Genomic DNA, 15,817 nt, shown 5'->3' with positions numbered 1-15,817 from the left:
CCCAAGCCTGCTATCGGCATCACAGCACTGCCCAGAGCAGGAGCCCCTGCTCTCCCAGTACCCCTCATGGTCATGGTACTGCCCAAAGTAGGAGTCCCAGCCCCCGCACGCCTATTGGTCGTGGCACTGCCTAGAGCCCCCACCTTCTCAGCACATCTGTTGGTATGGCACTGCCCAGAGCAGGAATCTCCGCCCTCCCTGCACATCTATCGGCCATATTGGTTATAGCCTTGCCCAGAGCAGGAGGAACTTCCACGTGCCCAAGCTCAACATGGCCCAGGCCTGGGCAACTCAGCTCATTCTTATGCCTGGTATACCGGAGGACGACACAGGATGGCCGAGGCAGTAGGTGGGAGCAAAGTCGCCAGGATGCACCAAACCAAAGCACCCGGCCCACCCCCTGGCCCAGGCCCAGGCCGCGATGCGCAGAGAACTCACACGTCTGTCTCGTCCCAGAGGATGCACGTCTGGTTGGTGGTGCCCTGGGGGGAGGGAGGAGTCAGCGCCCAGCAGCCCCGAAACCCCCATCCCACCACTGCCCGGGCCCTGGGCCTCTCCGTGAGCAGAGCAGGGGGTGAGCTAGCCTGATAGCAGCCCCACACAGCTGGGGGGAAAAAAGGCCACATCTGGGGCCTGCAGGTGGGGAAGGGGGACAACACTGGAGGGCTCAGGGGACGGCCTCAGGTGCTGACTGGGGACAGAGGCTGTGTGTGTAAAAGAGTGAGAGTGAGGGAGGGAGTGTCCGTGAGAATGCATGTTTGAGAAAGTGAATATAAGAATGTGCGGGCCCGGAGAGATAGCACAGCAGCGTTTGCCTTGCAAGCAGCTGATCCAGGACCAAAGGTGGTTGGTTCGAATCCCGGTGTCCCATATGGTCCCCTGGGCCTGCCAGGAGCTGTTTCTGAGCAGACAGCCAGGAGTAAAACCCCTGAGCAACGCCAGGTGTGACCCAAAAACCAAAAAAAAAAAAAAAAAAGAATGTGCAAGAGTGGCGCTAGAGGTAAGGTGTCTGCCTTGCCAGCGCTAGCCTAGGACGGACCGCAGTTCGATCCCCCAGCATCCCATGTAGTCCCCCAAGCCGGGAGCGACTTCTGAGCGCATAGCCAGGAGGAACCCCTGAGCGTCACCGGGTGTGGCCCAAAAACCAAAAAATAAAGAAAAAAGAATGTGCAAGAGTTCTAGGTAACTGGGATCATGCACACACTGTGTGTGATTGTGTGCTGCGTACGTTGGCTCTGGTTTGCGTGGCTATGGATGTTGACTGTGTGAGACTGTGTGTGAGTATTATGAAGTAGTTTGTTAGTGTATGAATGTGTATATGAGATGTGTGTCTGTCTTGTCCCTTGCATACATGTGTGCTAGTTGTATATATGCGTGCTGTGTGTGCTGGTTTTGTGTGTGTGTGTGTGTGTGTGTGTGTGTGCGCACGCGCACGCACCCTGCACATTGGCTATGCGACGGGGTGCTGAGGAGGTGACAGTGACAAGCTGGTGTACGGCCATCTTGGTGACCATCACTGGATTTGATGAGAGGGAGCACAAAGATGCTGACTGAGCAGCCTTAGGACACACAGTGGGGAGAAAGCAGCGCTGCTCCTTCCCACAGTCCTGGCCCGGGTCCCAGCCAGGCGCCACCCTGTCCTGCCCCCCCCCGAGGGGGGGCTCCCTGCAGCCCCTGCAGAGTTGGCTGACGGGCATCAGCCCGCCGGGCCTCGTGGGAAGGCGCTGCAGGCCACGAGCAGAGACACCCGGCAGGGCTCTGAGGCTCACGTTGTGCATGTGGGCGAACTCGATCTCCAGCGGAGTGAGCAGGGAGCGTGGCGGGGGCTTCACAGTCACCGAGATCACCTTGGAGTTGAGCACCGTGGTGTTCCTGGGGGAGACAGTGGGATCAGGGGCCTTCGCAACGCCCATTCCCCATGCCCGGCCAGCCCCTGTGCCCACCTCTGCAGTGCCAGGAAGCTGCCTAGGTTCCGATAGAGCACGGTGCCCACCACAAACACAGACGAGGCGTCGGCTTCTGCAAGACAGCACAGAGCAGCCCCTGCTGACCCGTGGGGCCTCAAGGGACACGTGTGCCCAGGAGGGTCTGACCCTGTGCCCACATGCACCCCAGGACACCAAGAGCAGTCCCCAGTGCACACGACCTCACCTGGCAGCCCCGTGGAGAAGACGCTCTTGGACACGGTGACCCTGTCCTCGGGCACTTTGGCCCAGTCTCCTGTGGCCCGCCAGCCCTTCATGGGGAAGCTGATGTCCGTGGCCCCGCTGGCCGGGAGTTTGTGGATGCTGAGGACTGGGACGGGTGGAGTCAGTGTCACCCACAGGAGCGCCTCCCTGGGACCTGTCTCTCTGCTGGACCTCACCCTGGGGCGACTACCCCCATAACCCTGGCAGCTCTGTGTCTGTGGAGCTTGGGGACATGCAGGCAGGGGCCGTGACAGCACAGAGGGAGGGGACAGGATGCAGCAGGAGCTGCTAGGACACGAGGAATGGGAGGGGTGGGGGGATTGCTGGTCTGTGGTGGCGGGGCCTTACCCAGGTTGTCTGTCACCTGGTAGGCATCCCGAAGGTCCTTCATGCGGAAGCCAATGACGTCCACGAAGTCCTCCACCAGCCGGAAGAGCTCCTTGGCATTGGGGCCCATCTGGGAGCAGGACAGGGGGCACTCAGCAGGGCAAAGTGCTCGGAGGGACAAAGCTCCTCCCCAGAGCAGATGTAGTTAGCTCAGCTGGGACACCTCAGCCTGGCCCCCTAGAGCAAATAAGGGGTGCATCCAGCTTGGACACCTCATTCTGCCCCCGTGTTCTGGATCCTCCAGTATCCTGCCTGTCCCCCCGACTCCAATTCAGGCCTTGCCCACAGCAGGACTGGGCCCAGGGTCTGTGCTACAGGGGCAAGAGCCAATATCCAGGGCTGAAAGCACCATGGACAGGGCTGGCCCTGCCCCCTTTCTTCCCAACTGGAGTCCCCTTTGTATCAATTGAGATCCCCATCCAAACCAGCTGAGCTCTGTTTATATCAGCTGGTACTTATCCATACCAACAGAGCCCCCTCCACCCCTCTTCCATACCAGGAGACCCCCCCATCTGTACCAGCTGGGCTTCCTCCCACTTGTCCCGGTTCTCCTCAGCCAGCAGGTTGCTGATTATCTGCACGAAGTTCTAGAAGGAAGGAAGAAAGAGAAGAGCAGAGAGAGAACTCAGGGCAGGGCTGGTGTGACGGTCAAAGAGTGATGGGGTCCGAGTGTGACGGATCGGCTGGTTACCTGCACATCGCCGGGTGTGGGGCTGTAGTAGGCCCGGCGGAAGATCTCGGTCATGTTCCGTAGCACGTCGATGGTAGACAGCAGGTCCCCGCTATAGCTCGTGCCATCCTGGGAAATCTCCACCAGAGTCTGGATGACCTCGGACACGCCCTCTCCGGGCAGGCCCCGTTGAGCCTTGGCCAGGTGCTCCCGGGTCTGCAGGAGGGGGAAGACAGACCTGGGACATAGAGCGGGGGGGGGGGGGGGCGCAGGGCAGGGGGCGCAGGGGAGTGGGTATATGGAGGAGTGCAGGGGGAGAGGGAAGCATGGGAGAGGGGTGCAGGAGAGAGGGGCATAGGTGAGAGGGGCGCAGGTGAGAGGCACGGGGAGGGCTGCAGAGAGGGCAGCGGGTGGCCTCTGACCATCATCTGGATGTTTCGGTAGTCGATGGACACGCAGCGGATATAGGTGGGCGGCTCCCAATAGGCGGTCCCCTCCTCATCCAGCTCACAGCGCCGCAGGATGAGGCCTGGGGGTGGGGGTCAGCTCTGCCAAGGCCTCTCCATAGGGAGCCCTGAGCCCTCTGCCCCTTGCCACCTGCCCAGAGCCCAGCTCCCTGCAAAGCCCTGGCCCTCGGACTCCAGCAGCTCAGACTCTTCATACCACCCCCTTGCCTGCACCTGCTCCCATGTGGCCCCATCTTGCCCTCCATCAACCCCCAAGAAGCCGGGCAGAATAGAGCTTATTTGACAAGAAGAAACTGGGGGCTAGAGTGATCGCACAGCAGGGAGGGCATGTGCCTTGCACACAGCTGACCTGATATGGTCCCCTGAGCCTGCCAGGAGTAACTGAGCCTGCCACCCCAGAACCAAACATGCTCGTACACACAATAAGGAGTTAGTATCCCATGTGGTGAGGCCCAAAAGGCAGCCCTCATTTTGCTTCTCTGGTTTTTTTCACCTGCCACCTCAAGTTCATCTGTGCCGCAAACTGGGGTACCCCATGCATACTGCCCACCACTCTCCCCTCAACTCTGCATCAGAAACTGCAGTGGGCACAGAGGCTCTTCAATGTCACACCCATTTCAACCCCCAACTACATGGGGGAGACCACCCAGAAATGCCCTCCCTCCCTGTGAGTTCACAGTTTCCCTCCTGTAAAGAGGCAACATGCTACATCAAGGCATGGCTTTGAGTGAGTGCCCGGGATCTGTGGGGCCATGAGCTTTGGACATGGGCAACCTGGGCATGCTCTGAGTATCCTGGGAAGACCCACCCTGCCCTAGAGCTCTTCAAAGGCATTGCCCTTTGGGCCTCACCTGTGGCATTGCGGGGACACCGAACAGCAGCCACGTCCCCAGCTGGGGTCTCCTTCCAGACCACCGTGCCAAAGGGGTCCTCGGCACAAATCTCGTGGGGCTCTGGGGAGGGAGCTAAAACAGTGAAGGGGGCAAGAGGGCAGAGAAGGCAAGCCCGAAGAGCCCACGCATGGGGGGTGGATGAGATGCTCACCTGGACACCGCTGGGCACTGCACTGCCGGTATTCATCCTGGGGGCCCTGGCAAGCTGCACCCCCAAAGAAGGGCCCAGCACAGGCGCGCTCCCTGCGCTGAGTTCCGCCCCCACATGAGACACTGCAGCCGCCCCACGATGCCCAGGCCTGCCACTTCCCGTCCACTGCAGTTCGTGGGCCAGGGGCGCAGAAGGGTCCGGAAGGGGAGAGAGCAGAGGGGACACGGGTTGACGGGGCGTGAGGTCACGGCCACCCTGCCCTGTCCCTTCCCAGCACCTTCCCAGTGCTGACCTGGGCACTGCTGCAGGAAGCAATCTCGGCTCTCGACCCAGTGGCCCTGGCACTCGGCGCCCCCATATGAAGGCCCGTTGCACTCGCGCGTGCGCTGCTGCCGGCCCTGGGAGCAGCTGGCCGAGCAGGCGCTCCAGCTGGACCACTCGTTCCAGTTTCCGTCCACTGCCCGGCCCGGGGGAGGAAGGACAGGGAGCCTCGTGAACACCGCCACTCAGGGCCGCGCACCCCCAGCCCAAGAGAGAGAAGCCCAGACACGCAGCGCTCCAGCAGGGGAGTCTGGGGGACGCTGCGCCCCTCTGTGCCCTCCCTCTCACCTACCAGGGCAGAGCGCAATGTTGCAGAACTTGGTCTGTTTCTCGGGCCCCTCACAGGGGTTGCCTCCAAACTGGGGGGGCCTGCAAGTACGAGTGCGGTCCCGGAACCCACGGCCACAGGTGCTGGAGCACAGGCTCCAGGGTGACCACTCGTCCCAGGCACCATGCACTGCGGGACAGAAGGGGCTGTGCTCAGGGACCGTGCGCGCCGTGCTCCCCATCCATGCACCCCACTGCAGACCTCTAAACCAGGGGTCCTCAAACTTTTTAAACAGGGGGCCAGTTCACTGTCCCTCAGACCATTGGAGGGTCTGACTCTAGTGAAAACAAAACTTATGAACGAATTCGTATGCACACTGCATAGATCTTATTTTGCAATGAAGAAACAAAAGATACAAATACAATATGTGGCCCACGGGCCATAGTTTGAAGACCACTGCGAGGGAAGCCCTCAAGTCCCTAGACCCAGGTCCAGCTTCTGCCCAGATGTTACATCCCAAAGCCCCCTCCAGTCCCAGGCTCAGATACCACACCCCCTCCTGCCCCTGAAACCACGCCCAATCCCAGACCCTGTCACCAGGACACCAGTCCCCACTTCCTATGCATCACCCAAAACCTGCCTGCCCTGATACCATGCCCACTGTCTGCCCTTCACCTCACCTGGATACCATGCCCAGAGCCAATTCCTGCCCCTTGACACCATTACCAGTCCCCGGTCCCCTACCCCCCCCCCCCCGCACCCTAGATCCCACATCTAGTTAGCACCCCACCTGGGCACACCGCTGAGTTGTTGCAGAGCCTCTGCTCCCGGAGGGGCCCGCTGCACTGGGTGCTGTAGGAGGACGACACGCAGAAGCGTGTGCGAGTCTGCCAGCCTTCCCCGCAGGTGCTGGAACACACGCTCCACGGAGACCACTCTTCGGCCGCGGGGTCACCTGTGGGGGAGGGCCCAGACCTGCAGCATCACTGGCTGGTACCCACCGCTGAGCTGGGGAGGGCTGCGTGGGGAACACTGCTGAGGGACCTTCAGAGCTGGCCCTAGAATGGCACCTCTCTGCAAGGTGGGGCCCGCTGGCCTTCTCTGGGTCTCTGAGGTCAGACCCAGGAACGTCGGCACCATCGAGGCTCTGGTTGTGTGAATAATTCAAACCTTCATCAGGAGCCCTCAGGGATGAGCGTCAGGCAGTTAACAGGGCCACACCCCTGGACTATTCCTCCACCTCCTATGCTCAGCTTAACTCACCTGTTTGGGGTGCCGGAAACCCAAACTGCTGCAGCTCATCTCCCAGTTCATCGCGCCGCCGGGCATCCGTGGACCGCAGAGATTGGCTCCGAGAGTTTGAGCGGCCAGCGGCTGCAGGGTGGTCTTGGGTCAGTGGTGGACCCGACTGCACCCTGCCCTGTGTGTGGTCACCACGGGCCCTTCCTGCGGCTCCTTCTGCCTTGTCCTGTGTCCACCCTCCCTGACCCCCTTCTGCCCAGTCTTGGCTCCAGCCCCCTAAGTGAATTCCTCCCCTGAGCCCAGAAACCACTCAGACCCTGCAGTCTCGTTATAGCCTGATTTAACTTCACGGCAGCAGCTAAAAAATGCATGAGGCAGTTAGAATCTTATTAAACAAATACATCCTGTTGGCAGGGGTGGGGTGGGGCTGGCGAGCTGGCTATGGGCTCTGCCCTGTGCCTCCCTCTGCGCATGCCCTGTTTCCCGAGGAACCGCTTTCCACAGCCCCCTTGGGTCTACGGGGAGCTCGGGGAGGGGTTGGAGACCCCAGCCCTCCGCGCACACTCACGGCCACAGGCCTTGCGGTTGCAGAGGCGCCCCTCCTCCAGGACCCCCTCACAACCCCCGTCCAGGCCGGGTGCGGGCAGGCAGGTGCGCGTGCGTGTCTGTAGTCCTCCCCCGCAGTCCCGCGTGCATTCGCCCCACAGAGACCACAGCTTCCAGCCGCCTGTGGAGACAAAGTGGGAGTGGGCTACAAGGTCAGAGCCCAGGGAGTGGCCTTCTGGGTGGGAAGGAGCCCCAAGGAAGGGCAGAGTATGACTCGGAGGCGAGCTTAGGCCTCTTGGAACACTCCCCCTGCTCAGAGGACCCCCCTGGCTCTGTGCGCATGGGATCCCCCACGTGGGTACCCTGCTGAGTGGAGACCCCCCTTCCTTAAGCTCTCATTTGAGTAGGTCTTAGTTCCTTCATGCCTGTCCTGCCTCATATGCAGTTGAGGAAACTGAGGTTCGTTAGGTCCATCCGCCAATGCCTACGAAGTAGGGGTTAAAGACCTTCACTCAGCCCCCCTCATCCTATAGGTCACCCCTTTCAGCTTCTACCACCCTGCCCATACCCCAACAATTTAAACCTTGTGCCTCCAAGTCTGACCCTGTCTGTCCCTGAGCCTTGGGGACATGCCTCCATACACGGTGACTCTGGCTTGGGAATGTGCCAGGAGCCAGCACTTGGGCACAGCTGAGGAGATGGGAGACCTGAGTGAGGCAGTGCAATGGGATTACCCCGGGACAGCCTTCCCTCCCTGTGGGGCTAGGCTCCATGGTGGGAGTGGGCAAGTGGCTGGCCACTCTGGCCTTAGGTTCTGGATGCCAGTTTGTGGAGTGAGGGGGCAGCTGTGCCAATAGCAGAGGAAAAGCACCCACACTGTCCAGGGAGCCGACGACGGGCAGCAAGAAGCTAAAGCTAAAGGGCTCAGATGTATCCCAGAAACTTGTTCTTTTTCTCAGGTGCTCCCCAAGCACGGCTTGGGCAAGTGGGGCCCCTCCTGGCGATTCTTGGCCATGGAACTAACAGTGAAAATGGAGACCGAGTATGTGGGAGGCAACCAGCAGGGCCATCCTGGAGGTACCTGGACCTCAGAGGGCTCACCTGGCCATGCTCAGGGGCCCAAGCATGCAGCCCAGCCCCTACACTGCAGTTCCACTAGTTTTGCCTATGCCAGAAACTAGCCAGCAGGGGGCGCCAGGATCCAAGGAATGAGGGTGCGGCCCGGGCGTTTCAGCACAAGTCTCCTTGGCCTCTCAGAATCCCGTCCACCTCACCTCTTGGGGCTGCTGCTGCCCACCACAGGGGTCTCAGCATGGGGGACGTCCCTGTCCCTAGCAGCAGGAGGCAGGGGCCCCAGAAACACGATGTAATCAGGTGGGGGGGTCTGCAGGGGCAGGACTGGGCCAGGGCTGCTAGAAGCTGATTAAGGCCTGTCCTAGGTGACCCCTCTCTGTCCCAATACTCTAGCAGAGAGGGGGTCGTGCTCCCCAACTGGGCAAGACCAGAGGTAGTGTGCCGGCCTGGGCCAGTGGTTCCCACATGGAACCTGGCCCCCTTATAGTGCAGGACACACTCCTACATTTACACGCACCTGGGTATCCTAGAGACAGAGGGCAGGGCCCCACCTTGTCTCGTCTGCAGCCATACAGGCCCCCACAGGGTGCAGAAGAGGAGCAGGCACCCTGAAGAGTGCTCGCCCCTCTTCTCCCTTGGCCTGCAGAGTCTTGCTTCCTCCTGGCCCCCATGGCACAGAGCACAGGCAGCCTACAACTCAGACATGTAGAGGAAAACAGTCTGGGGCTGCAGGAAGGGAGGCTGGCACTGGGCACAGGGATCTGAGCCTTCCCCAGGGCAGTGAAGGCAGCTACAGGCACCGCCTTTCAGGGGGGTTAGCTTGGTACTCAGGTAAGTGGGCACCGGGGAGGGACAAGGCAGAGGGAACACCATCAGTTCAGGGCAGACTGTGCCCACATGATCCTACTCCCATCAAACCCCACCTGACCCCACAGCCTCACCTTGACCTGTTACCCTCTGACCCCGTTACAACCGGACGTGACTCAACACCGTCTCAACCTAACCCCATCACACTGATTCCTTCACATTCTGACCCGTCACATCATGACACCCTACAGTCTCACTCTGACCCTGTCATGCTCTGACTCTGTTCCACCCTGACCCCAACATATCCTGACCCAGCCACACCCTGACTCCATCACACCCAACCCCGTCACACCCTGACTTTAGTACAATCCGATCCAAATACATCCTGACCCATCACACTTGGACCCTGTGACTCTGACCCCATCACCCTAGGCTCAGCAGAGGGAGGTGACCGTCTCTGCAGTCGGCTGACTCGTGACCCCTAATGACTGTGGGGTGAGTTGGACCCTCGGTGTCACCGGTGACCCGCCGAGTGGCGCTGGAAGAAGCTCCTTTCTTCCTGTGTCAATACCCCTCTGTGTGTGCCTCATTTCCATGCCATGAATGGAGTCCTCAGAGCACACAGGCAGCGGGCTACCCGGAGGGCACCGGCGAGGGCGCTCGCCAGGCCATGATGCCCAGGCCCTGGAGGACAAGGCTCTCCCCCCAGGAGCCCTAGGGTGGTCAGGCCGGGGGTCCTGGGCGGGGGGGGGGGGGGGGGGGGAGTTTCCCAAGTCCTCTGGAGAAGAAAAACATGGAGTTCCCTAGGCTTCCAGCAGAGGGCTCCCCAACTCAGCAGGTGGGGTGCACCACCTATTTCGGGCAACCACCGGGCACCAGCAGCCCCTGGGAGGACCCCAAATCCTTGCTAAGTAAGAGATGGAGGCACCCCTGACCCTTCTGGGCTCCCGGCACCACCGCCCTGTCCAGATCCAAATGGTCTGGGTTAGCCAGGCTGCAGCCGAAGCCACATGCGGCCTGTCCACCACACGCAGGGAACCAGGCACTCAGCCCGAGCCGGGACGACGTGCAGGGTCTGGAGGGGAGAGGCTATCTTGGGCCAGCCCCCAGCACTGGCCCTGCACTCTGTCCTCCTGGAAAACAGCAGCCAGGGTGCTCAGCATCTCATGACACCCCCATGGAACCCTGATGCGGGTGATTCCTGCTCCACAGTCTCCACTGGAACAGGCAGGACCACAGTGGAGCCCACAAGCCTTCCTGCCTGGCCTTCCTGTCCAGGAGCGGCTCCTGCTGATGGGATCAAGTCCAGCCCCTGCCCCTGTGCCTCCTGCAGATGCCCTCTGCCCCCATACTCCTTCCTGCCTCTGCTCCCCAGGAAGTAGGGGAGGTCTGGGAGCCCCCGAGGCTCCGGAGTCATGGGGCCTGAGCAGGTGAGCATGCAGCCACACGTCCAGGTGCCACTCACAGCCTTGGACTAGGCCCAGAGCAGGAGAGGGACACACAGACACACAGCAACAGCAGGAACCCAGGGACACTCTAGAACAGAGAGGCAAGGACAGAGAAACGCAGGGACGCACAGACACATAGGGACACGCACACAGACCACCAGCCGCCTGGCCCCAGCTACCTCTTTCTCATTATCTTGCATGTCTCTGTGCAATAACCATCGTTGATGAAAACATGAATATTTAAAGGGCCCACAGTGGAGGGCAGACAGAGGCTGCTCAGACGGGCAGGCACAGTGGAGTGGCCTGAGCGCGCCAGGCCAGGCGGCATGTGCACAGGCGGGGGGGGGGGGGGGTAGGGCAGGCCAGGGCCACCTGCTCACTGGGCTCGCTGGGCTCCCTGTGCCCGTGCCCCAGGCCAGTGGCCAAGGCCACCTGGGCTCCAGGTCCATACCCCAGACCTGGCTTACGCAGCTTACGTCCCGGCCCTGTCCACCACATACACAAGAGACTGGGAACTCAGACCCGCTCATAGCAGGGCCTGTCTCCCTAGGAGTCCCACCCAATGCCCTTCACAGGAGGTGCATTTCGCACTGCCCACACAGGCCTGGGCCTCACATGGCTCTACTCAAAGATGCTGCATCTGCGTGTACTGTGCACCCATGACATTGTCACTCAGCGCGCAAGTGCTGTGTCCAGGTGGTGCATGGGTGAGGCAGGGTCAGGCTGGACGAAGGGGCCCACGCACCTTAGGGAGGCAGCCTGAGCACAGGCCCTGGGGTATCCTGAAGGGGGGGGGATATGTGTTTCAAAGAACACACTTAGGACCCACTCTAGCCACCCACCAGCTGTATTCAGCCCCTGCCTGCCTCCTCTGCCTTCCGTGTGAACCAGTCTGGGCCCAGCTGGACACCTCCATATCACCACTGTTCTGCTCCATCCTAGCAGCCCAGCCTCTCCTGGGGTGGGCCAGGCCCAAGAGGCAGACCGCGCAGCCTCCATAGCTGTGTCCATGCTGCACCCAGCCTCCCAGGCCCTGTGCACGTCTGCTGTAGCACCCAGGACCTCAATATCATGGTTGGCAACGTGTCCACACTCACAGTCCCGCCCTGGCTAGAGATCCAGAGCCTCCTTCTTCCAGGCAGGCCACCAGTCTCCTTTACTCCCTTAGCCCTGAGTTCAGCCTGCCTCACTGTGCCTGCACTGTGTCCCCTGTCCCCTACTGTCCCACCCTATGTCTCTTATCCTCTGTTCCCTCTCCGTGTCTCCTGTCCTCACTGTTCCTGTGTTGCCTCCGCTGCCCTGTGGGGAAGGGCCGGCCTAGGCATGGGGGGCTCCATCTAGCTGTACCCGCCACCCCACCACACGGCAGTCAGTACCCTCCTAGGCACCACAACGAAGCTGAGCCACTATGCTGGGTGTGTCTCAGACTGACTGGATAGACCGATCCAGACATGGGGCAGGGTCTGGGGTTGATAATATGAGCCCTTGGGTACTGGGCAGGGGCTGCTGGGGTTGATGGGGTGGGCACATGAGCACAGGGTAGGGATGCTGAGGGCTGAATTAAAGGACCCCTGTGGGTGTACCTATTTAAGACCCTAGACCCACCCACTTCTGGGAGGGGTCTTGGGAACCGGATAGTAGGTGTAACCTTACCTGCTAGACCCTCCCATTCCTGGGAGGGGTCTGGGAAAAGGGAGATAAGGCATGGACCAAGGGAATTCAGGCCCTTTTGGCTCTTTGGCCGTTCTGCGCTGCTGGGCGCTCTGGCTTTTGGGTTTCTGTGTTCTGGTCTTTGACCAGCAGACCCCGACTCAATTCTGGAGCCCCAATCCCTCATTCCTCCCTTTCTCTCTTCCTTCCTTCTTCCTTCTTTCCTTCTTCCCTTCCTCCCTCCCTCCCTTCCTTCTTTCCTTCTTCCTTTCCTCCCTCTCTTCCATCCTCCCTACCTTCCTTCTTCCCTTCCTTCCTGCCTGCCTGCCTTCTTCCCTCCTTCCTTCTTTCTTCCCTCCCACCCTCCTTCCTTCCTTTTTTCCTTCCTTCCTCCCTTTTTACCTTTCTTCTTCCCTTCCTCCCTCCCTTCCTCCCTCCCTCCCTCTCTTCCTTCCTCCTTCCTTTCTTCCCTCCCTTCTTCCTCCCTTCCTCCCTCCCTCACTTCCTTCTCCTTCCTTTTTCCTTCCTTATCTTCCTCCACCCCCCCCCACCCTTGCCCCACGCCACCCCGGCCCACTCACCTGGAGCTCCGTCCCTGCCCCGGTCCTGGGTCAGGCTGGTGAGACAGTTCTCAGGGCCTCCAGCCAGGCCGTCCCTCAGGCAGACGTCCCCGCGAGGGGCCAGGGGGCTGGAGGCAGGGTGGCTAGGGTCCCCGCCCAGACAGGCGCAGGGGGTCTGCATGATGCCGCAGGGGTGCGAACTGTGGCTGCCAGCCAGGCAAGCGTCGAGCCAGCGGCAGAGCATCTGGCAGGCGGCGCGGCTGGGGCTGCGGTTGCCCACCACCAGGTACTCGACGGAGAAGTCGTGGTCGTGGGGGGCCCCGAGGACCCCAGGAGCGCGGTCGGGGGGCAGCAGCTGGCGCTGCATCTGCAGGAACTGCTTGCTGGCCTGCAGGAAGGCCAGGGGCGTGGCGGGGTCGCAGAGGCGCAGCACCTCGTCGAAGCTCTCCACGCCCAAGTAGGTGCGCGTGGACTCCAGGAACGAGTCGAACTGGAAGGTGCGCACGCGGCTGCCACTACCGCAGGAGCCGGGCGCCTTGGCCACCTTCATGAAGAGCGTGTAGCGCCGAGGGTCCGGGTTGCGCAGGGTCCAGGAGCAGCGCGACGCGTTGGCCGGGAACACGGCGGCCGCAGAGAAGTAGCCAAAGAACTTGCCCTGCACCAGCGTGGCGCAGGGCTCGGTTCCTGGGCCTGCCCGGGCCCCCTGGCCCAGCGCTGGCCGTGGCATGGGCAGTAGCAGCAGTGGCAGCAGCAGCGTGGCCAGAACGCACAGGGGGCCCGGGGGTGCGGCCTGGCCCCTCATCCTAGCTCGCGGGGCCGCTGAGCTTCCAAGCGCTGGGCAGGCAGGTGTGGTCCAGGCCTTGACATGCCAGGTGTGGCGGCGCACTGGCCGGGCAGGGGCCGGGCAGGGCACTGGGCGTCAGCAGGGCCGCAACGGGACACGGACCCGGCGAGGCAGGCACAGGCGTGGGGAAGACAGCTGGAAGAGAAAGAGCAAGTGGGCACTGAAATAGGCACCAGCTTGGGCACATCGCCCCAGTTAACTTACCCTAGCCCCAGCTTCCAGGGAGGGTTTGTGCAGTTTGAAAAGTGGGTACTGGAAGTCAAGGATCAGGACATAGGACCCACTGTCCTCTCAGGGTTACCCTATGGTCTCCACACCCCAACTCCACTCACAAGGGGACCTCATTGCACCTCACCCCATGACGTCTCTCACAGAGGGTCCTCCCAGTAGAGCCCTCATGTCTCTTTCTAGCAGGAATGAAACCTTTTGGAGGTGGAGAGCACTCAGAGCAGTGACTATCTCCTGCTCACTGTCCGTAAGCCCACCAGTGATCAGGCAGTGAGGCAGGTGGGGCTGCCCATCCAGGCTCCAGCCGTCTGTGTCCCATGAGCCCAGTGTGTTAACAGGGCCCTGCTCCGAGGGACAGAGGGTTTGAGTAACTCACTCTGGGTCCCCCTTGCACCAGGCAGACCACCCTGGGCCAAAAGCTCTCCTTCCCTGGCTCCCTACTCCATCCCTCTGCGAAGTCGGGTCTATTTTTTTTAGCAAGGACAGGCCTTGGCGATGGGAGATGGGGAGGGGACCCCAGCAGGCAGAGGGGCTGTTCCAGAAGGCCACACCATGGTACAGGGAGGAGATTGGGCCTCCCCCCAATAAAGCAGCCCCACCTACACCAGACTCTCTGGCTCCCACAGCAGAGGCTGACCCAAGGCACCCACGCCACTCTGCCCTCTGAGTTGGTGGAGGTCACTCCACAAGCCGTTGCCTCCATCCCCACTCCCATGGCCTCCCATGGCCTCTTCATTGGCCAGAAGCTCCACTGACTCCAAGGACCTTCCTGGGCAGGGAGGGCTTATACCTGGGCGTAGACTGAGTAGGAGCAGGCTTCTCTGGGCGGAGCTCACCACTGGGGGGGCTCACACGGGGTGGAGCGTGCGTGTGGGCGGGGCTTGCTTGGGAGGGCCAAAGCTGGAAGGAAGTCTGTGGTCTCTGGGGTTGGGATCCATGTGGAAGGGCAGGTTCCCCATGGGAAGCAGGGCCAGTGTGAGCTGTGGGGACAGACCTAGCTGGAGGTAGCAGCAGAGGCCGAAGGGAGGCACAGCGCTGGAAGCACCAGCCAGGCCCCTTCTGCCCCTGATCCTGACCCCGCCCAGGGTCCTAGCAATGCTCCAGATGTGGCAGAGGGACCCTGGGCTGACTGGGACTGTGGGCACCGAGTGAACCTGCACAGCTGGGAGGGACTGTGGGTCATCTAGGCCCTTCCGACGGTCAGCTGCATCCTGGTCTGTCTATGCCAGTGAGGTGTGAGCAGCCACAGCCTCTGAGGTGGTCGGGCCACACCCCCTGTCAAGGACCTGCCTCTGGGGGAGCCAGTACCACCTGGTACAGGGACCCCTGGCACTGCTCATTGTCCCGGCACCCACAGAGCCTGTTGGAGACCAGCTCTGTGCCTGCTCCTCATGGTCATCCCTCCAGGCTGGGTGGGCACTGCCCAATGCCTTGGTGTGGATACAATGGCGAGCAGCAGGCCAGAAGGGTGGATAGCTGGGTGGTCCTGGGAAGTGGGGGAGCATCTCTGGCTCTCAGGGAGTGGGAGAGGGACATCCCGGCCCCTTCAACAGGGGGGTCTCTCTCCCTGGTAGGTTGGGGAGTGGTGCTGACTGGGCCTAGAGGCTGCTGGGGCTGGTCCTCACCCTATATGCAAGTGTCCCCAGGCACACACATGCACGTCCACGCACATGGGAGAACACATGTCCTTGAGCAAAGTCCTGTTCCTGCGTGTATCCACACATGGCTTGCCAACTTGCCTGCATACATACGCACGTGTGGGCCTGTGGCCACACACCCATCAAGTGACGCCGTGCAAACATGCTTCTGTCCAGCTTGCAGCATGAATCATGTGTGCATGCTTGTCACTGTGTGAGATGGGGGGCAGAGGTGCCTGGCTGTCAATGCAGGGGTCACTGCCCCTTATGGGCACTACTGGGAGACAATGCCTAGGCCATGGGTCTCTGTGGAGGGCCTGGGCCCCCTGAAACAGTGCTCCATGGCTTCATCCCTGATACCAGCTGCTGAGCTCTCAGCCCCTGTGATGCCCTAGAGCCTGGAGTGGCAGCGCGTAGCAGAGCAGGAGCTGCGAG

The 15,817-nt window shown here is 61.3% G+C and overlaps 1 protein-coding gene across 4 annotated transcripts in view; it reads right to left on the bottom strand.

Moving 5' to 3' along the window:
- ADGRB1 (adhesion G protein-coupled receptor B1) overlaps positions 1 to 13,640 on the bottom strand; it is a 38,470-nt gene extending 24,830 nt beyond the window's left edge. For 2 of the 4 annotated variants that reach the window (XM_049773826.1, XM_049773828.1), the window contains exons 1-16: positions 12,695 to 13,640; positions 7,157 to 7,315; positions 6,610 to 6,720; positions 6,137 to 6,301; positions 5,371 to 5,535; positions 5,050 to 5,214; positions 4,758 to 4,922; positions 4,565 to 4,666; positions 3,669 to 3,775; positions 3,268 to 3,462; positions 3,095 to 3,163; positions 2,538 to 2,646; positions 2,152 to 2,295; positions 1,944 to 2,019; positions 1,770 to 1,872; positions 439 to 482 (exon numbers count right to left, since the gene is read on the bottom strand). In XM_049773826.1, coding sequence (XP_049629783.1) covers positions 439 to 482; positions 1,770 to 1,872; positions 1,944 to 2,019; positions 2,152 to 2,295; positions 2,538 to 2,646; positions 3,095 to 3,163; positions 3,268 to 3,462; positions 3,669 to 3,775; positions 4,565 to 4,666; positions 4,758 to 4,922; positions 5,050 to 5,214; positions 5,371 to 5,535; positions 6,137 to 6,301; positions 6,610 to 6,720; positions 7,157 to 7,315; positions 12,695 to 13,475 — 2,660 coding nt within the window. In that variant the 5' untranslated portion in view covers positions 13,476 to 13,640. Of the gene's footprint in view, positions 1 to 438; positions 483 to 1,769; positions 1,873 to 1,943; positions 2,020 to 2,151; positions 2,296 to 2,537; positions 2,647 to 3,094; positions 3,164 to 3,267; positions 3,463 to 3,668; positions 3,776 to 4,564; positions 4,667 to 4,757; positions 4,923 to 5,049; positions 5,225 to 5,370; positions 5,536 to 6,136; positions 6,302 to 6,609; positions 6,721 to 7,156; positions 7,316 to 12,694 lie in introns of all 4 variants that reach the window. The other 2 variants (XM_049773825.1, XM_049773827.1) reach the window with 1 other exon arrangement.
- Between the last annotated feature and the right edge of the window lie 2,177 nt (positions 13,641 to 15,817).

The sequence above is a fragment of the Suncus etruscus genome, chromosome 5 (assembly GCF_024139225.1).
Source record: "Suncus etruscus isolate mSunEtr1 chromosome 5, mSunEtr1.pri.cur, whole genome shotgun sequence".
Taxonomy (NCBI): Eukaryota; Metazoa; Chordata; class Mammalia; order Eulipotyphla; family Soricidae; genus Suncus; species Suncus etruscus.
Note: the sequence above shows the minus strand (reverse complement) of the source record. Positions and strands in the feature narration are given on the sequence as shown.